At 33.1% G+C, this 22,102-nt stretch overlaps 2 protein-coding genes and 1 pseudogene across 2 annotated transcripts; 1 reads left to right on the top strand and 2 right to left on the bottom strand.

Moving 5' to 3' along the window:
- Positions 1-3,539: 3,539 nt before the first annotated feature.
- Positions 3,540-5,694, bottom strand: LOC121255253 (annotated as a pseudogene).
- A 6,566-nt stretch (positions 5,695-12,260) lies between these two features.
- On the top strand, positions 12,261-14,118 carry LOC121254021. The gene is made up of 3 exons (XM_041153984.1): positions 12,261-12,984; positions 13,574-13,695; positions 13,807-14,118. Exons 1-3 carry the CDS (start codon positions 12,580-12,582, stop codon positions 13,955-13,957), a joined length of 678 nt encoding a protein of 225 aa, XP_041009918.1. The 5' UTR covers positions 12,261-12,579; the 3' UTR covers positions 13,958-14,118.
- Positions 14,119-14,779: 661 nt separating this feature from the next.
- LOC121254020 (UDP-galactose transporter 1) lies at positions 14,780-20,518 on the bottom strand. The gene is made up of 5 exons (XM_041153983.1): positions 20,015-20,518; positions 17,983-18,232; positions 17,427-17,634; positions 15,545-15,776; positions 14,780-15,149 (listed from the first exon to the last, which is right to left on the bottom strand). The coding sequence occupies exons 1-5, from the start codon at positions 20,123-20,125 to the stop codon at positions 14,928-14,930; spliced, it is 1,023 nt and encodes a 340-aa protein (XP_041009917.1). The 5' UTR covers positions 20,126-20,518; the 3' UTR covers positions 14,780-14,927.
- Positions 20,519-22,102: the final 1,584 nt, after the last annotated feature.

The raw sequence follows: 22,102 nt of genomic DNA, 5'->3' as shown, positions 1-22,102 counted from the left end.
GAAGGGAGAAAAGAATTACATAGCTATAAAAATGTATCCTGTTAAAGTAACTTAATAATTAAAAGTAATAATTTATAGTGTGAAAATATTGTACACTTTATTTGAAAAAAAATACAAATAATCTCGAATCTGCATATAAAAAAAAAAAAAAAAAAACTAATTTTTTTCACAATGAACGTCACTTTAAAAAAAAAAAAACAAATTGCATAAAATTTACAGAATTTAAAAATATATCTATCATTACTATTTTTTAATACTTATAGTGGGTATCGTGACCATAATAAATAAATAATGTGTTTAGGTACAAATCTAAGTAGAAAAAATAAAATGGAAACAAGAGCTTTTAAGTAGGAGAATTTTATTTTGAATCTTTTTAAATTGAGAATTTTTCTCATGGACATAGTTAAGGATCCCGTTGGGAGTTCCCTCCTTTTTTTTTATTTTTACTTAGTGATTAAGAAAATATTATTTAATAAGATTGTAAATTTTCTTAAAAATATTAAAAAAATAAGAAAATTCACAATCTTATTAAACAACATTTTGTAAGCACTAAAAAAAACCTAAAATTAAAAGAGAAACTCTACGAGAAAACAGAAAAAGAGGCTCAGTAGAATTTACCATAAAAACAAAGAAAGTAGGGAAGGGTAGAGTTATGATAAGGGAGGGACCACGGGTTGCTCAGCTAGTGAAGCGGGTGGAAGTACCAATGACTCTGTGGTCTGTACCATTACTGTCTTGAGTCCTGACTCTTTCAGGCATCAACCACAAGAAAACAAACATAAAAAGCCCAATTCACGAGGGGCCCCACTCATCTCGAAATCTGCATTTTTAATCTAATTTTATTAAATTAATTATTTCTAAAAAAATCAAGTGCTATATTCTGTGGATGGGTGGCACTACAGTTCTGTTGATTTTTTTTTACATATATTTTTTTAATATTTTTAAATATATTTTTTTAAAAAAATTCAAAATATTATTAAAACAAATTTACTTAAAAAAATTTTAAAAAAATCTAACGAGAGCTACTCCGAGAAGAGTAGCTTTTCCTATATGAAAATTTTTTGAAAAAAAAAGAATAAAAATCATTTTTTCAAAATTTTGCTAATTTATGTAAAAAAAAATAATAGCATTATTACTCTCTTATTACTTATTTATTATTTTTTATATTTAATTTTTTTATTAATTTTTTATTTTATTTAATGATTAAGAAAATAACTATTAATAAAATTATATATTTTTTTAATAGTTAAGAATGTTAAAAAAAAATTTAAAAATAATAATAATAAAATAAAAAACTTAAAATAAACTATAATAAATGGGTAGTAATCTGTACGTCCTCAATTTATATTAAACAATACTTCCATTATTAATTGTCATCTGTACAGTCATCCTTACTCTAATTACCTCAAAAACCTCAACCAGAAAAGGCTGAAAAAAAAAAAGCTTTCTTTTTTAAAAAAAAAATTCTGATTTGTTTTAGGGATAATTGTTAGTCGAATTTAAGTTAATTTGAATGTTGAGATGAGTTGAATTGAGTTGTAAATAGTAATATTTTATAGATCTTATTGAAATAGGTTTAACTTTTTTAGATTTAGATAAGTTTAACTTTTTAAGTTGAAATATATGAAGTAGGTTGAGATAAATTTAATTTTTTTATAAAAAGTTAAAAAAATAATAAATCTTATTAATGATTGGTTTGAGATGAGTTGAGATAAATTAAATTTGGTTCAACAACCAAACATAACTTTAGAGTTGGTATAAAGAGTAATGTTAAATACAGTTTTAAGATATATAAATTTTGTTTATTTTCTTTTAAAAAATATGGTATATCATTAAAAAAAATATTTTTATGTGAATTTTAAATTTACACTTTTTTAAAAAAAAAATTATGTAAAATTTGTAAACTCTAAAACTACAAATATAATTTCTTATATGTTATATATAGTATAGGGAATGTCTGCATGGATGAACCAGAACATGACACTTGGGACACTGACTAGACTCATTCATTTCTTGTATTGCATATACACAATCTTAACTCATGTGAAGGATATAAGTTTCAGAACACGTTGAAAAATCTACAAAATCAGTCCAGAAAGGATATAAGAGATTGAACGTACAGATCAGATTCCTCCTCAATCAGTTTGTTAATTTAATTTATCAAAAAAAAAAAAGTTTGTTAATTTAAAATAAATCAAAATCACTATAAAATCGGCCATTAAAATTTCAAATAAGAAAAATAATAGAGCTATCGAGAGTTGGTTCACGACATGGATTCCAATTTTTTTTTTTTACGTAGTAATTAATGATATATTTTTTAATAATGTTGTGATTTTTTTAAAATTGTTTAAGAATAGAAAAAAATCTATATAAAAAAAATTCCATCCACACGCTGCACCCTCTATGGGTGTAGCAGTACTACTCTTCAGGTAATTATAAATTCTAAACTTTTAGTTGACATTTTTTCAAAAAAAAAAAAAAAAGAAAAAAAAAGAAAACGCTAGCTCAAGGAATTTATTAATAAAAGGGAAATATTATAATAAAAAATCCAAGAAGAAACAAATCTGAGGTACAAAAACAAAAGTAATGTTAGAGAGAAGTTATTGTAGTAGTGTATATTTTACACTTACTGTATAGCTACTTCTAATTGATTGTTTTTAATATTTACTTGGAGAGATGTATAGTCTAAATAATACCACATCATATATACAAAATAAATATTTCTAATAATAACTTCTATCTATATTTATTTCAAAAACAAACGTTAAATTAAACATCAGTTTGACTGACTGACATATATATATATAAAATAAGAACAATTGAATTGAAACCAAACGATACAAATACTGTAGTACGTCATTTTGCCTTCACATGCATGTACTGGAAACTGAGTGACAGATCAGGAAAATGGAGTATTTCATACACAATAATCAGATCATACACACGACAAACTGCAGCAGTACTAGCTACTTATTTGTTGGACAAAAACACCACAAGCCAGCCATTATTGTCCACATATATATGCTACATAAATTAATTTAGATAATGCAAATTTCACGCAAGCTATTTAAAAAAAAATAAAATTAGTGAGGTTCACTTTAAGGGTGTGTTTGAATGTTGAAGTGAGTTGAGTTGAGATAATAAAATATTGTTAGAATATTATTTTTTAATATTATTATTGTTTTGAAATTTAAAAAAGTTGAATTGTTTATTATATTTTATATTGAGATTTGAAAAAGTTATAATGATGAGTTGAGATGAGCTGAGAGTAGTTCATATTCCAAACGAAGCCTAAAATAAGAGTAATGTTACATGTAGTCTTAGAGTGCGTAAATGCCGTACAATCATTTTGAAAAATTATTATTTTTTATGTGAATCCTATATTTATTCATTTTTTTTAAAATGATTGTACGGTATTTACACACTCATGATAATAATTATCATTTTTTTTAAAATAAATAGATTTTTTTAGATGTTACATCATGTTATACTTTTTTTCAAATGGCTTGTATGAAATTTGCATATATCATGAATTTTCTTTATTTGCGGAGCTCCATGACGGAGTAGATCACAGAAACACAACATGCAACTCTAAAGGTTGAAAATCCAGCAGCTATTGCCAAGATTTTAAACTCATTCTCCATTCTTTCTTTTCCAGCTCCAAGCTTACTGAACATAATATTGTCATTTTGGGTGACAAACTTACCCAAGTTGGTCGCCTCTGGAGTTTCAGGCAGAACTGAATCGATAACAATTACTTTTCCGGTATCCCGCAATGCTTTGTAGCAATTGTTCAGTATTTTCAAGCATTGTTCATCGTTCCAATTATGAATTATAAGCTGCGATCATTATTAATGCATGAAATAATTAATGCGTTAAAACTTCAACAGAAGTTTCTTGCTTGCTACACCTTAATTAATTAGAACGATTTTAATAGAGATTGTCCATTTTATTTTTATAAAATACGATATTTTGATTACGAGAAATTTTTTGGCCATAAAAGAATTTCATAAAAATAAACTCATAAATTAAAATGATTTGATATTGTACGTCAGATTATAAAGTAAATGTCCTTATGCGTATCATATGAAATTATATCAATTTATAAATTTATTTTTGTAAAACTTCTTTATAACTGTAACGTGAACAAGTTAAATGATCCAAATATTCTATGTTTTACGCTAAATGGAGTTGTTCCTTTACACAAGTCCAAAACTCAAAAGACCCGTACTGAAAGATGCATGAAACTCTACCTACCTTCAATAGTATCGCATCCCCCTTCGGAACTTCTTTAAACATTATCTCCTCCAACATGCTCTATGCCTGCGTGGAACCACAATTCAATTGTCAAGTGCAATTACAAAAACCAAAGCATGTGTGTCAAGTGATTACATTGAACCTCTTAATGTAATGTGTGCAATTGAGCAATTGTGCAATTGACATACTAAGAAACGCATAAGAAACGCATTTGTGCAATTGTGCAATTGCGCAATTGAATAAGAAACGCATGCATGCATGGACACGTAGACATATTAATTTGTACAAATTTTAAATAGACAAGCATTATGCAAGCTCTTCTAAAAAAAGTGGACCTTACTTTAAAAAAGTATAAAAAAACTATTTTTTATTAGCGAGATCCACTTTTTTACAAAAGACTTGTATAAGACTTGTCTATTTGAGACTTGTACCTAACATTACTCTTCTACTATTAGTATTTAAATATTAGTTGTAATCATATAATTGTAAAACATACCAATATTGTAAGGTGGTGCGTTACGTAGTATTTCAGACAAATCAAACTTGATGGCTTTATTAATAGCAGGGTATTTGGAGATGATCAAGTTCAGGGTGCTTCCAATTCCACCACCAACATCAACCAATGATGATAGGCCCTCAAAACCCTCGTATTTTTCTAGAATTTGTTTCATGGCAAGGGTGGAGAATTGACTCATTGCGCCATTGAAAGCCTCTCCAAATACAGGATCTATTTCATTGTATTGATAGATCGACATTCCATGTGCTTTCTCGAATGTAAATCCACCTTCAAGCACTGCCTCCTTCAAGCGAAACCTAACACAAGATCAGAAATAATATCAAAATTAGATTCAAGGCCATCTTTCTACAAACATCGAGAGGAACTTAAACTCGACCGTATGTGAAGATTAATCAATCCTTGAAGTTAATGTTAAACTATTCCCACCAATTTCATACGGTATAATATTGCATGCATAACACGTACCGCATATCCATGATAGCCTGGTGACGATTGAGGAGCGAAAACCAGGCGAACGAACCTCTTTCTGCACTTCTCACGAAACAGTTCCCGGCGAGAGTAAGACCGTAACGTCTCTGCACTCGGCTATCCTCAAGAGCGCGCACAGAGCAAGTGAGAAGGTCGTAACTCGCAAGGAGATACAGCATGCGGTCGAGGACAGAGGCAGTGTCGGGATTGCGATTAGTACCGGGAAGGCGAGAGGCGATAGAATGGGGCGAGAGCTGTGCACCAGGGCCTGCATGGTTGAGGATCTCAAGCACATTGAGCTCGATGCAAGCATTCAACACCATGGGGAAGATGAAAGAGGAGGTTAAGGCTCCAGCATATTTGATTGCATCATCCTCTTCGTTAAGAGTAGTACTAGTACTGGGCAGCTTATAGTTATAAAAAGTACCGTTCTTTCCCATTACAGATTCCATTTTCGATCGTTTTGGGGTTTGGGGTACTATATATATAATATATATGTATTTATAGGGAGAGTGCAGAGTGCTGGAGATGTGGCTAATTAAAATGGCTGCCTCCGACGGAACTGATGAAGCCAAGTCCAATATAACTTATATAATTCATGTTGGAAGGAAGATAAAAATAAAATAAAAAAACAATCCCCTGCAGATCAGAGACAGCATGCAGTTTTCTTCACCTAGGTAGACGGCTTCCTCTCTTTCGAACTTCTTGGTTAACTATACATCATTATATACATTTAAAAATGGCATCCATCTTTTTATCTTTCATCCGCCAAAGAATTTGGACGTTACGACGTCACTGCTGAGTGGTGAATATTGCTGATTCTCTCATCTCTGGATTATTGAATGTTTAAGGAAAACGCATGCATGCAATGTTTGATATGATTAATGTGGCGGCGAAGTCGACGGAACCAGGGGCGGCCCCTGCATGGCCTCCATGGTTTTGAACTACGTACGTACTTATTAGCTAGATCTTTAATAATTTTACATATATATATATATATATATATACTGTTTGTGGGGGTAGGGGCGCTAAAAATTAAGCATGCAAGGTCGTGATCCCTAGCTAAAAAATAACCAGTCGGTTTCGAAGTGGGTGACAAAAATCAAGAAAGAGGTGATAAAATTATTTATGCTTGGGTGTAATGAAATTATTATGCTTTTGTATCTTTTATTTTATTTATATTTGCCCATTAATTCTTCTTGAAATATTGATGAACATTATATCAAAGAATGCAACCTAGCTAGCTACTTTACATTCTGATTCAACGCAATCTTATTATATTTATATTATATATAATTGGACCTTAGATTCATGATCGTAGTCAAATTAAACCCATCACGGCAGAGTTTGAAATTGGTGAACCTCATACGCAGTCTACACCTAAAATTGGAATCTTGATACACAATACACGCAACACATGACCTCAAGGACTAGACTCGCTCATTTATTAGGCAATGAGAAGTATATGTTTCATATACAAATAGATTGAAAAACTCCAGATCCATTGGCTCCCAACACCCCCCCCCCCCCCCCCGGCCGCCCGCCACCTGCCGGAGGCTCCCCCCACCCCTTCGGCCTCTTCATTTTCTTATCTGTCCATTTTATCTCTGTGTAGTGTTTTTGTTTTATTTTTATATTTTTTAGGCCAAATAAGGGAGGATCGCCATTCGAGTCTTTCCAACCGCCACATTTCCACCGATCTTCAAGACCTCCAAATCCGGCGTCCATCGGAGTGGAGCGTAGCCGGATATTGTTGGCGTGTGGCCTTCACGCGCCACCGAAGAGCCCTCTCTCGACGTCACGCTCGGTTTCTGTGGAACCTCTGACTCCAGGACTTCCAAGTCTGATCTCCAGCTTTCCTCCCAGAGTGAACAGTTTCTGCACAAGCCACTGCCTACCATTGTGCACTGTTCATCCATTTTTATTTTCTCTGGTTCTTTCTTGTTTCCATTTCAGTGTTTTGTAGTTGTTTTGTTTTTCTATTTTGTTGTTGTTTTTTGTTGACCCGAGTGAGGTTTGGGCCTTTGGATCGGACGTAATCCGGGGCAAGAGTCTTTCGAGAGTGGTGGGCGATGCTACGGCCTGGTTGTTGTGGTCCATGCGTGAGCTGGGTGCTCGTTCCATCAGGACTCGAGATGACGATGCTTGCGGTAGGCGTGACGTCCGGGGTCTCACCAGTGCTTGTGGTCTTGTAGTTATTAATATGTTTATTTGTAGTTGTTTGTTACTTTAGTTTTTAATAAAATAGGAATAGGCTATTGGATTTTATGTCCATAGCAGTGTCCCGTACTCATCTTCCCTGGGAAGATAGAGAGGGTCTTTAAGTTCTATTTTACAGAGCGCTTTCTCTGTTATGAGAGAGTTTGTTTAGAAGTTAAGACAATATTCGCCACAAAAGAATTTGTGTGTGGGGAAGGCCCAGAGCTGATGCGTAGTTTGGCTTGTAGACTGGATTTTGCATGTATTGGATTTTTCTTGTATTGATAAGTCACATTTGTAACTTCGCTTCATTAATGAAATGAGTATGTTTCCATCAAAATATATATATATATATACAAATAGATTATACAAAAATAAACTCATAAATTGGCACAACATACTTCGTGTGATCTGTTAGATCTATTTTACAATGAAAGTAGCTTTAGAACTTGACATACCGCATAAAACACATCAATTTATGAATTTACTTTTATGCAATTCCTTTATAGCTAAAGTGTCGAGATATAGATTATACTAGCTAGCTGCAAGGCAAGCCATAGAATATGACCCTAATTGAAATGTATACATTTGTCTCATACACTATGGGGATGGTGAGAAAAGATATATTTTACATCCCAGATGGGCTATAATTGAAGATACCATTATCAATCATCCTAACAATTTTACCTCTAAGTGTCTCTCGATGACTAGAGACACAATAATATTGTAGGTGAGAACCTTTAACCCCTCAGTACTTTTATAGACTTTTAGCCATCAAGAAATCTAAAAACTTTGTGTCCCACTGTGATTAGATATAGAGTTAACCTTATTTCATTGGAGTTAATCTTATCCTATTGTGACTTATCAATTAAGTGATAAGTATTAAGTTATTCTAACCCTATCAGAATATATGAGTGTGTGTGACATAGAATTTAAATAAAACTCTTACAAAAATTATTTATGCTTGGGTTTAATGAAATTATTATGCTTTTGTATCTTTTATTTTATCTATATTTGCCCATTAATTCTTCTTCGAAATATTGATGAACATTATTTCAAAGAATATTGCAACCTAGCTAGATACTTTACATTATGATTCAACGCAATGATGATCGTAGTCAAAACCCAATATCTCGGCAGAGTTTGAAATTGGCGAGCCGCATTATATACAGTCTACACCTAAAATTGGAATCTTGATACACAACACACGCATGCAACACATGAACTCAAGGACTAGATTCATTTATTAAACAATGAGAAGTATATGTTTCGTAAACAAATAAATTATATAAAAATAAACACATAGATTAACATAACTTCGTATCATTTGTTAGATCTATTTTATAATAAAAATACTTTTAAAATTTAACATACTGCATAAAACTATATCAATTTATAAATTTATTTTTATATAATTTATTTATAGCTAAAATATCAAGAGATAATACCAACTAGTTGCAAGGCAAGCCATAATATATATTAGGTAGAATGTATTATACAAGAGTCAATCAATCCAATTAATAATCGCAATCCTATTATGATGTTTATAATATAATAACTTCCAACCATCTAAAAGGTCTGTGCATTATAAGACACTACAATTACTCGAAATTATTAGTTTTCTATTTAATTCATGTCCATATTCGTACTTAACATATAATCATGTGTAAAAATAAATTTAGGTCTCGTTTGATTATACAGATGAGATATGATAAAAGTAGAATAAAATACTGTTAGAATATAATTTTTTATTATTATTTTTATTTTGAAATTTGAAAATATTGAATTGTTTATTATATTTTATGTGAGAGTTTAAAAAAATTGTAACAATTATATGAGAGGAAATAGTTTGTATATCCAAACGAGACCTTAAAATTTTTTGCGTGTGCATTTCCTTTGCATATTCCATTGATGTCCCCGCGCGTGTGATGCACATGAACAATTTTGCCACCATTACACTACTAACAAGCTTCTTCTTCTTCTTCTTTTTCTTTTTTTTTTTTTTTTTTCTAATCAAGCTTGATATATATTAGAGTAAAAGATACAAGATGTTCAAGGTGGATCAAACAGAAAATATCTAAAAAAGCTATTTAAGGGTATGCAGCTCTCTTTCTTCTTCACATGATCAAGACATGATGGCTAAAATATGGTGAATTTCTCATAAATTAAGTAATTACTATGATGTATTATGTATGCGGTATCTATCATGATCTTAAGGCTCAAAAGCTTAACCAAATTCATATCTAATAATATTGGAATTTGTAAATAATGATTGGATCACTGTTAACAATTGATATGACAGTCCTAGAATTGTTGAATACTGATTTAATTAGATCATAATAATCATGTGGTTACCTCATTCTCTCAGTGGCACTCAGATTTATTTATTTACGGGCTAGGCAAGATCCTGTGATGAATGCGACCAATTTCAGAGAAGACATTTTCGTTTTGCGGTACTTAATTTCTTGTGACTATGGACTTGCATACAAGGTAATATATAGAGTAATGTCATTATTATGACTGCTAATTTATATCACTCATTTTGTCTCTTGACGTGAAACTATAGTATGGTATCACGTGATGTAGCAAGATGCTATAAATTAAGAGATTTACTAGTATTTCTCCTCCGTTTAATAAATGAGGAGGCTTGGCTGCCTTGACGAGAAGATGGACAACTCATATTTTTAATTATGTCTCATTTAATTATACAGGTAAGATGAGATGAGATGAAAATTAAATAAAATATTATTAAAATATATTATTTTAATATTATTTTTATTTTAAAATTTAAAGAAATTGAATTCTTTCTTTTATGTGAAAATTTTAAAAAAATATATAATAATTAAATAAAATAAATTAAAATAATCTGTGTAACGAAAGAAATCCTTGGGATTCAATTTGTACTAAAAATGGATAATAAATTAGGGATAAAAGAAGAGAAAAGGACGTGGGAGGGTATTATTGTAAAGAGGGGACCACGGGTCGAAAAGCTGCAGCGAGGTAAGCGGGAGCAATAATTTGGAAGAAGTACGACCGTCTTGAGTTCTGTGTCTACCAACGACAAGGAGACCGAGAGATTAAAATCTTTAAAATAAATAAATAAAAACTCAATTCCCCAGGGGCCCACTTCTCAAACATTATATTTTTTTTAATAATAATATTTAAATAATATATTTCACAATACATATTATAAAATAAAGATATTTTTAAAAAATAATGTTATTTCTATAAGTTAATTTATAAAAATAACATTTTGTTTGAAATATTATTATATAAAATATTATAAAAAGTGATATGTATTTATTTATTTTTGAGAAAACATTATAGTTGAATTGGCATTTGTTGTACAATTAATTAATTATTATATTTCTCGAAATAAGTAAATAAAGAAATGTGATACTATAAAGAGAGATTTGTATTCGTAACTCATTTCAATTCATTTTAACTCATTTCAACTCATTTCATTATTATTTATTATTTATTATTCATTAATTTTTATTCACAATCTATCTCACTACTATTCATAACTTATTTCACTACTATTTACAATCTATCTCAACTCATTTTCAAAACATCTAAAGCTGTCAGGTGAGTGTTACTACGAGTGTTATTTATCTGCAAATGAGAGCAGCACTACAAGCTAATCAGAAGCAAAGACGCCATTACTTTGCCCTCAGGACCCCAACTATAACTACAAAACCCAACCCTACACCTCGTAAAGACTAGAGACCCCTAACAACCTCATTTTATATATATATATATATATATATATATATATATATATATATATATATGAGTAATGATACAAGAATAATTATTTTTATTATATTTTATTTAATTATAATTATATATATAAGGCTGTCAATTTTTTTTTTTTGATAGTCTTGATCTTTTGAGAAATGCTATAAATACAGAGATTTTATAAAGATAAACTAATAAATTAATGTAATTTCATATAATACGTTAGATCTATTTTAAAATAAAAATTATTTTATAATCTAATATACTACATCAAAGCATATCTATTTATAAACTTACTCTTTTAGTATTTGAAGTATTTCTTTAGATTGTATATAACAGTTAGTTGCTTTGATCATAACCACATTTTATTATAAGAATATTATGCATCAGTTACTATTCACATCTCACACTCCACATTTATCGTTTTTTCATAGGGTGTGAGGTATTTTTTATAGAAAATATTTTTCTCATCAGCTACTATTCACCATCTCATAATCTGCACCCTATGAAAAACACTTCAGCATATTATGAAAAACACATTATATCTTATAAAAGATATTCTCACATCTTATAAAAAATATCCCACATTATGAAAAACCTATATAATTGAGGTGTGTGAGGAATTTGATTTTTACCAAATCTCGTTCAAAAGACAATAAAGTATGGTTATATGATAATTGGGAAATTTTGCATCCAAATTGCAAAGCTTGGAAAATTGGAATCTTTGTAAAGACTCAATGACATGACATCAAAGATTAGACTAGACTGTAAGGCAGGTCATTCTCCTGAAGGTTATACACGTCAGAAGCCAACGAGATTCACGAGATGTTCCACATGAATATGGTAAATAATACGATTATAGATCCAGATAAGATATCTTTCAATTTCTGTAAAGATATGGATTATTCAATGTTTAATTTCGTTTAGAAAGTATATCCCATTAATCACAGCAGATCTTAAGAACACATTGGAAAATGCACAAAAGAATCTGAATCTGAGAGGGACGTAAGAGATCGTACACAGAATCCCTCCGTTTCATCATCATAAAGCGACCGTAGTGATTGTTTTACCGTATCTCTGCCGAGTAAAGCCACGACTGGGGCAAGGTTTCCCGTGACACTTTTAACCTGTGTAAGGAAAAAAAAAATCATGGCTTTGCATCCTCAGCTCCCCACCGCTCTGTAGTCCTCCACTCCTCACCCATTTTGGCATCTTTTGTCTCTCTTTCTCTCTCTCCCACTCCCCTGATCAGTTTTCTCGCTATAATAATAATCACGGGCGCAACTTCCCATTGCACTTCAGCCTTCTCCCTCCTCTTTCTCTCTGTGTAGAGCTCGTCACTATTCCTAGCAGACTTTATACTACTAACACGCGTTGGGTAATCGGTGTTCGAGAAAATGCCAGGTTCAGTTTCATTTTTGAGGCAGTTAAGTGGAAGGGAGGCTTGGAAATCAACGTCCAGCAGGTGGGGTGGGGTTAGAAAGTTTAGTGGTGGTGGTGTTGGGAGTGGAAATAGCGGGTGTGAGGGAAGTTTGAAGCAAATGGAAGGGCTCAACATGTATGGAGTTGAGAATGGTGGGATGGTTGTGAGGAAAAGAGTGATGGTGGTGGTGGATCAGACCTCACATTCGAAGAATGCAATGATGTGGGCACTCAACTATGTAGCCAACAAGGGTGATTTGTTCACTCTTCTTCACATCATTCCTCCTTCAAGTAGGGGTTCCGAAAGGGCTTCCGAGTCTTCTTATTCTCCTTACCTGGCCAACTCTCTTGGCTCTCTTTGCAAGGCTTGTAGACCTGAGGTGTGTATTTATCCAAATTTTTAAAGGTTAAGTTCGAGTGAGAATATTGAATGTTTCCTGATCTTTTTTAATCTTTTCAGTGTCAATAAAATACAGAGCTAGCTAGCTCGTATGGGTATTGCATTATCGTTTCCATCATGAATCTACTTTCTGTCTTTGATAGATCCCATATGTTGAGAAAAGAGGCTAGCATTCTTACTGTATTTGAAAGATCCTACCTGGTTTTCCTCTCTTACCTTCCAAATCTTTTCAAAAGAGGGAAGTATTTTCGACTTTTTAATTTGTTTTTTCTTTTTGTTTTACCCCTTTTTAATATCAAAGCCTCTTTTCTCTTCTTTAGATGGAGAAGAGGAGGAATAATTTTGTCAGCTTCAGTTTACTTTCATCTTTTTCTTTTTCTTTTTCTTTTTTCTTTGCAGAATGGGATTATGCATTTTTTTTTTCCAGATGCTTTTCAGTTTTCCTATCAGTAGTCTTTTTTCTTTTCCACAGAGAGAGAGAGAGAGAGAGAGAGAGAGAGAGGGCCTAGAGTTTCTGTCTCCTCCAACTAGAATTTGCATTTACATGCTTGACTGGGTGTAATATTCAGGTGGAAGTAGAGGCGCTGGTTATTCAAGGGCCAAAACTGGCAACAGTGATGAGCCAAGTGAAGAAACTGGAAGTGTCTGTGCTGGTGCTGGGCCAGAAGAAGCCATCTTCAATTATCAGCTGGTGGGTCAAATCTAAACCGTCTGATCCTCCTCTTCCCCCACCTTTGATGTCTTGAATCTTTTGATCTTTCGATTATCCTATCATCATTTACTAATTGTGTGGTCTAAGCAGTTTTTGTGGGACCAGCAGCACAGAAGAGTTTGTGGAGCAGTGCATTAACAATGGGGAGTGCTTGACTATAGGAGTGAGGAAGCAGAGCAGAGGCATGGGCGGCTACCTAATCAGCACCAGATGGCAGAAGAATTTCTGGCTCTTGGCTTGATCTTCAGAGACTCCTTAATCAGTTATCAATGTCAAAAAAGAAATATACACGGGAAGGCAGCATCTAATGTTATTAGCTTCTAAGCTCAAGGCCATGTAACTACTAACTAGATCTCTCTTTGTAATAATTAATTGAAACTGACCCCTTCCCCTTTTTCTTTCCGTCTCATACTGGATGACCAACTTAATCATGCCTTTTTCTGTTTTTCTTCACGTTTCCATAATTGCTGGGGAATGCAGTTAACTAAAAGGATCATTTCAACAGAGAAGGAAGAATAATTATATTGACAAGCTTGCAAATTTAAGTTTAATTTGCAAGGTTTAAGCTTTCCTTGCAAATTAAACTTTGTCATGTCAACCAAAGTGTATTCTAGCATCGATTTGCATGCAGAAAGACTTCGAAAGGAATGCATCTGAGTCTTTTGAGTCTTGATCAGAATAGATGGGCTGAAACTTGGACACACAAGAATCAGGGAGGCTGGCAGGGGATGGGGCTTTGAGTCAAAACAACAATATTACAAGCAGCCAATTGAACTACGATTCACTCCTGGAAACTTTGTGTTAACAGGTTATCTATCATGCTTGTTAACACTCAAGGGCATGTTCCAAATCACCCTCCAAGGCAAACCCCTATTTGGACGATTCTTGTATCCTAATCCGACAGTTCAATTAGGACTGCTCCGGCTTCAACAATGTATCAAGCACTTGTCAATGCTAGTAAATGTTAAGGGGATGGATACAAGCATTGTCTCATTATTATTTTTTTATTTGACACCATAGCCCCCAAGGTCCTATAAGGTGAGAGGCTAAAAGCATATGTGAATTCAATGGCAAACTATAATCCAAATGCATTCAAGTAAAAATTATATATGACAACCTATGATAAGCTGTAAAAGGTTTCTAGTTCTTAGATGAAAAAAGATTATATTAAAAATTTCAAGTGAACTAATGCATTCAACTTCATCTCAAAGTCAAACTTTGTCATCTATTTTATCATTTACAAGCGGAAGCAGCTCCATCAGATTCCGCGGTGTTCGGGGTGTTCGAGGAGTCCCTGGCGGCTGTTGTGAGAGCATGTGCCTCACATACCCGTAGAACGTACATCCAACAAGGGTAATGGCACATCCAACAGCATTTAAACCCGAAATTGGGTTTCGGAATATCAGCCATGAAACAAGGACAGCAACTGCAACCTGTACATAACCAACATGACAACATAAATCATTAAAGTTGAATAAGGAAGATATTGGTTGCATAAATCCAGTCAACCAATCAATGGAGTGCGTGCAACATTGGGGCATATGCTAAAGAATTCTTAGTTGGAACCATTTATAAAAAGGAAAATGATTTACCCACAACATTTTGTATAACACATTGTACAATGTGTTAAATAAGGGGTATTTTTGTAAAACATTTTATAAAAGTAACATAATTTTACAAAAATACCCCTCATTTATAAAAATTCCAGGATTCAAGTCAAGAACCACCACATCTAGGCGTCAACATGTGAAGATATTATGATAACATTGATAATAGTGAGAATATACATAAGACTGCTCAAATTATCTGTGTGCTAAATTGATCTCACCTTCAAGTTTCCAGCAACGTTAAATGTGACAGCAGTAGTGGAGTGAATCACGTAAAAGATGGAGAAGTTGAGACAGAAAGCCATCACCCCAGAGCTGAAGATAATGACGAGGGATGAAGAAACAGACTGGTGGGTTTGAAGCCATTCCAAGACTCCATTACCTTCGAGTAGCATTGCAGGTACTGCCAGTATCATGGTTGCAAAAGGTGCCATATAGTACACTGTGTTGATGCTAATCCAACCAAAAATAAAAATCAATTTAACTAATAAATAAAACCAAATGACAGACCCTCCCACCCCACCAAACACACATAGTACTGACTCTCACATGCTTAAATTGGAGTATAGGCACGGAATAAAAAAGACTATAAAATAATTTTTATTTTTATGATCAACTTAATTGCAGAAAGGAAAGAGGAAGAAATATTAGAATTTTGATATGTTGTGACGGTTTACTATTGGAGGGACAACCCCTTCACGTTAAGCATCAGATCAGACTAATAAGTGACCTTATGCTGCTTCAATCCAGAATATGCAAATACTATCAATTACCAACTACGAAGAGAAATCCAGCACATAATCAAATACCTCAAGTATCCAAGATTCACTGTTTTATTCAGAATTCATTGTTCACTCAATTTTTTACCTCCTCAAACCACCACTCCTTTTGAAGATAACCACCAAAACTACCAAAGTTTTCATTTTAGCACCCACTTTAAAATACAAGTTGCAATTTGCCACTTTAATAAGATCGGACAAGTTGGCAAATTCACACCTTATGTTTCGAATTGGGGGCTAACAACTTTTTTAGTTTGGGGATGATATTGCAAAAGGAGTGATAGTTTGACAAGATAAAGTGTAATTTTATCAAAAAAAAAAAAAAAAAAGGAAAAAGAAAGAAAGAAAATATATACACGTATAAAACATCATAAACATCCCATATAAACTCATTAGTTCGCTTCTAGGCATCAATGTTGCCAATGTTTTTCAACATCACAATGAATGATGGATATGGAGTTGTCAATTATAAAACTATTATTGTTCACATGGAAGTCAATCTACTGTGGTAATGGGAAGAATCTGTTTCCACAGCTTTTAAATGCTGGAGATGTTGCTGTAGAGCACCAAAAAGAAGGTATTTATGGGAGATTAAAAAAATGAAAGAATGAGATGCACAAGTTCCTAATGCTAAAAAATGAAAAGCGGCATTACCATAATTCATGAACAGTTTATCTTTTAGTTATCAAGCTGTATTGGATAGAACAACTAATCAGTTTGAAACACCACTCACAAGTCATGGCCTAGGAAGAGTCTAGAGCACAAATCATGTGAGATGTTATCCATTAAATTACAAAAAACCCCAAGGGGTTGGCCCAAGTGGTGAAGGCCTTGGTCTTGGGGTATCACTCCCTTCAAGGTCCAAGGTTCAACACTTTATGGGTGCAAACAATCATTTGGGGCCACACACCCTGGCAAAATTTCATTCATGGACAATGAAACGTATCAGCAAAACAAACTATATATTCCTACAGTAATTTTCAAACTTATTTATTGCCGGTACTGCCCAAGCTTCTCCAGCATCTAACAGAATCTACTTTAGGCTGTCATTGCCTGATTAGGAGGCAGGCAATAGGTGGTGTACTACATGAGGCCACACCTAGGTTTGAACACAATGACCAAGAAAAGACCCCACATACTTTTCACTATCCAATGCACATGGAAGCACTGACATTGATGGAATCAATCTAAAGACATTCAACTTCATAATGCAACACAAGGTGAGTCACACATCAGATATTGCATAGACGGTCTATGGATTGGATAATAATAAACCAAAGACTATCGTGCATTGATTAAAATGCAATAGGAACAAAGACACTACCTGTCAAATTTGTATCCATGTAACAGTGATTCTGCAAGGATAGTTTTTGTGGAAGTAGCAAGACAGCCAAATAAGGCAGCACAGAATCCAAACATATTAAAACTAAGCTCCGTTACTGATGTGAGAAGAATTCCTCCAACAATGGGAATCAAAGAAGCCCAAATTCTCCAGTCGAAGTATTTTTTCCAAACAAGCCACTGCAAAACAACTGTTCATATATTCATCTATGAGCGGTGCTACTCTGCCGCCCGAGTAGCACCGCTCGGTTTGACCGCTAGTTGTAAAACTAGTTTTTTTTTTTTTTTTCATTTTTCTATTCACATTTTTTTAATGTATTTAAATATTTAAAAAAAATACATCAATACATTTAAAATCACTTTCTTCATCAGTCGGTAAAAAAAAAAAAAAACCGAGCGGTCAAACCGAGCGGTATCATTTGGGCGGCATAGTAGACTTTTCCTTCATCTATATCAGATCCAATCATGGCTTAGCTTAAGAATTATTCTTAAAGGCAAGGACATAGAAATAAATTAGGTTATCAACACTTGAACCTGACCTGTAGTAGCTGGAGTGAACGACTTAATTGTTTGCATAAATGAAACTGGGATGTAACGTAAGCTCACATTCCCCAGCACAATGTTAATACAGAACACAAATGACATGGGAAATATTCTCCTCCAGCGATCTTCAGGGTCAACCACTATCAGTGGTTTAAGCTTCAGCACCTTAATCACGAGGTATGCTCCAATGGCCGAGCAGATGAAATGAATACACGATACTGATAGAGGAAACTTAAAATCCAGTTTCTGTAAGAAGAAATTAGTTCAGATATCACATAAACTATGGTGGTCACCACAAAAGTGGCAAGGATCAAGCAAAATACATCTTCAACTATTGTTGGTTGCAATGATAGGGAAAAATAACTACTTAGTAAATAAGGGAATGATTGAATTTGGATACCTTGGCATCCAATTGTCAAAAGCTATTTGGATCGATGAATATAGTGACGAAACCAGTTAAAGTAAAGTTGAACTCTTCCATTGAAAAAGGAGAACGACTCATTATCAGGTTTTGAGCCAAATAAAACAGCACGTGGTCAGGAGAGCATATAAGCATCCCACTCCTCAAAACAAATGAAATTATCAAATCCACAAGATAGTTTAACTTAAATCTGAAATTAACAAAACCCAGTAACAAACTTCATCTTGCAACGTTTGTGAGACAGAATCTTATTGCATGTGCCAAATTTAAGCACAGTTTTGAAAAAATTAGAAAGGAAAGGCAGGCATTGCCTGCCATGAAACATGTACACCCACGCTATAACAGGGTTATTATGACAGATGGTTCTCCCCCAACCAAGACCTAATTGGCCCCTCAGCAAGTTACTCTGCACAACTTTTGGAAAGTATCCCTTGGAAATATAAAGTTAGAGAAAAAAATAAGGGTGCAAAAGAAAACAAAATAATATGATTTGGAATCACAAGGTATTGCATATGATCCACTATGTCCAACAACCTTAGCTTAAGATTCTTATCATGTTCCACTATGAAGGTGTGAACCAACAACCAATCCAAAAATCAGAATTGAGATTTTAAAGGTTTCCAAGCTGCATGCTGAATTAAATAAAAACATGTTTTTCAGTCATCACTTCTATCTCGTTTTTAAAAGATAAAAGGCATTACGTAAGCAGCTGAACCCATCAAGTTATCCGACATAAAACGATTGTGATCTACTGCTCTTCAAAAATAAAATTATAAAAACATGGAATTCGACTGTTACTGGCAAGGAATTTTGAGACATGAATACCCCTTGGTGGTATAATAATACAGATTGATACAAAGAAAAAGCAGACTACAACTTCATCAACAAAAGATTTTAGGGCCCCGTATCACCAATAATTTTCAAATAATATATAATGGGAATTGAAACAGAACTGTTGCAAAATATTCGAGTATGAAGGAGAAATCTAAAGAGACATATCCTAAGCACGTGAAGTCTCCAGTTACCATCCTCCCTCATGATTTTTCCTCAATAATCACGTACTAGAGCGTCAACAGAAAAAATAAATAAATATGATCACTAATTTTACATCCACAGATCTATTTATATATCTCTCCTTTCCAATACTCCCCCCCCCCCCCCCCCCCCCCCAAATTTTGGCAATTCTCCTCCCCCAGCCGCAGGGGCAGGAATGCTCTCTTTGAAAATCGAAGACGTGTATTTTGTATCCCACGTGCTTCCATAAAATTCAATCAACCTAGCGGTTCCCCGCATAAAAAATTCTTAATTGTCTATTTGGAACTGCCCGCATAGAAAATTCTACGAAACTTCAAAATTCAGAAATTAGTGAAAAGTAAAAGAAAAAACAGTAAGAGTACTGTAATTTTCCCTACCAAAACAAAAATATCATTGTTTTGGAACCAAAATACAAGCGAACGCATCTGATTTCTTTTTTGATAAGGAACACATCTGAATTCTACAATAAGATTGAATTGAAAAAAATCAAAAACCCAAATCCAGAAATGAAAATTGAATTCAGAACATGAAAACGAAAAGGCAAAATAAATTAAGGGAAATGGGAAACGGACCTGAAAGATCCACTTGTTCATGATGATAACAGTGACGTTGAAACCCCACCATTGTAGAATTGCTAACAGAGATCTAAACACGGTCCACTGCAACAACTTAGTCTCCTCCATCACACACTCTCTTTCTCCCTCCCCCGTCTATTTCTCCCAAATCACTAGAGAAAATCCCAAAAACGCACCTCAAGTTCCCAAATCCCAAAGCCCCTCTAGCCCTGGGAACAGAAATGGCCAAACAGAGCGAGAGACAAGAGAAATGGGAAACTGGGTCGACTCTTTTTATAGTTTAGAAACGTGAAGGAGGGTGTACAGATGAACTTGCCTATTGTAGTCTCCCATGTGAGATTTGTGTTTATAGCTCTCTCTCTCTCTGTATTGAAAATTCTAAACGTTTTTCCGGGCCGTGCGTCGCACTGACTCACGCCATGGAAATAATGTGTGCTGCCTTTTTGTGTGGTAAAGGGTCCCACTCCATCTCTAGGGCACCGTGGGGCCCACTTCGTAGGTGGTCAGAAAATCGCAGCCATTCAGTGTATATACTTTCTGAGGAAGGTCGGGATTGACCAACTTGAATTTTCAACCTTTTCGATGGCTCGACTCGGCTAGGCTAGAAGACCTTTGAAGACCGAAATTCAATGGTTGATTAAAATCGCCTATGGGGGCGACACTTGGACTTTGACTCTGATCCTTCGGTTACGGTTAATTGGTCTTAAAATGGGATTAAATTTAATAGGAAACTGTGACCAATGACCGTCATCATGATTCATAGCCCCAATTAATTTCGGCATAATCATGATTTAGTGAGACACAAAATTATCTCATTTTATTTTATTTTTAAATATAATTTAAATACAAAATTTTAAATTAATCATTACAATTTTTTTAAATTAATAATTACAATTTTTTTTAAACTTCCAAATAAAAAATAATTTTACCTTTTTTAAGTCTCTCAATAAAAATAATATTATAAAATTATATTATTACAATATTTTAACTTTATAATATTTTTAATTCTATATTTTCTCTCTCTTTTTCTAAAATTTAAAAAATATTTAATTCAAATTATCTCACCACTATTCACAAATTATTTTATTACTATTTACAAAATTTTCATTTAATCTCACTTACCAAACAAGCCTTAGTTGCAATTTAGATCCAATATTCTCCTTTGAAAAAGATTACAGTCGTAAAGATAATTTATTAAAATAAATTTATAAACTAACATAATTTTGTATTAAATTAAGGTCTATTAGATCATGGTATTAAGGTTGGGTCAAGTGAACACAATTTTGAATGGACAAAACCAACATGGAAAGTATATTTTAATTATAAAAAAGAGTGCGGCTATACATCAATTACACTCTTCGCACATCTCATTGATTTCTTTTTTTTTTTTTTTAACTCAATATATAAGATGTGTTGTGATTATAAGTTGATCTAAATAATTACACTATAAAAAATTATGTACATGTTTCAACTACCAAGCATATGCGAAAAAGATCCTTTTCGATGATACCGACCGTCTTAAGTTGTCCATAATGACATAAACCATCCTTTAATAATACATTACCTTACGCATTAAAGTACGCACGTAAAAAGGACAGCTCTCTGTTAACTTTTAAAAGTCAACAAGTCTATAGCTCTGAAAGTCACACGCGCCCCCACCGTAGCCAACGCGTATACTTTACCTGTTTTTTTTTTTTTGTTCTTTTTTTCTTCTTGGCGTAGACTTTACCTGTTGATAATGTCTTTTGATTGATCTTGGTGGAGAATTATTTAAAGAGTAATGTTAAAGATAAATTATTATAGTAGTGTATATTTTATACTTACTACATAGTTGCTTCTAATTCTTTACTTCTTTTTTTTAGATTTGAGAGATGTGTGGTCTATATGATGCCACATCATGTGTGCAAAATAGTTACTTTCAACAGTAGTTGCTATCTATATTTATTATTATCTAAAATGATATATGATCATTTATTTTATAATAATAATAATAATTTTATAATTTGATATAATATTTCAAGACATTTTTTTTTAAAAGAGAACGATATCTTAATTTTATTGATTGTCCTCACTTGTAACGTAGGA

The sequence above is a fragment of the Juglans microcarpa x Juglans regia genome, chromosome 3D (genome assembly GCF_004785595.1).
Source record: "Juglans microcarpa x Juglans regia isolate MS1-56 chromosome 3D, Jm3101_v1.0, whole genome shotgun sequence".
Lineage (NCBI taxonomy): Eukaryota > Viridiplantae > Streptophyta > Magnoliopsida > Fagales > Juglandaceae > Juglans > Juglans microcarpa x Juglans regia.
Note: the sequence above shows the minus strand (reverse complement) of the source record. Positions and strands in the feature narration are given on the sequence as shown.

Excerpts from the sequence above, each read along its gene's own strand:
- LOC121254020 (XM_041153983.1), bottom strand. The coding sequence starts at position 20,125 with ATGGAGGAGACTAAGTTGTTGCAGTGGACCGTGTTTAGATCTCTGTTA. Across the intron at positions 17,635-17,982 it reads GTTCACTCCAGCTACTACAG|TTGTTTTGCAGTGGCTTGTT; the intron begins GTCAGGTTCAAG and ends ATATATGAACAG. Across the intron at positions 15,777-17,426 it reads CATGGATACAAATTTGACAG|CATCAACACAGTGTACTATA; the intron begins GTAGTGTCTTTG and ends TGGTTGGATTAG.
- LOC121254021 (XM_041153984.1), top strand. The coding sequence starts at position 12,580 with ATGCCAGGTTCAGTTTCATTTTTGAGGCAGTTAAGTGGAAGGGAGGCT. Across the intron at positions 12,985-13,573 it reads GCAAGGCTTGTAGACCTGAG|GTGGAAGTAGAGGCGCTGGT; the intron begins GTGTGTATTTAT and ends TGTAATATTCAG. Across the intron at positions 13,696-13,806 it reads CCATCTTCAATTATCAGCTG|TTTTTGTGGGACCAGCAGCA; the intron begins GTGGGTCAAATC and ends TGGTCTAAGCAG.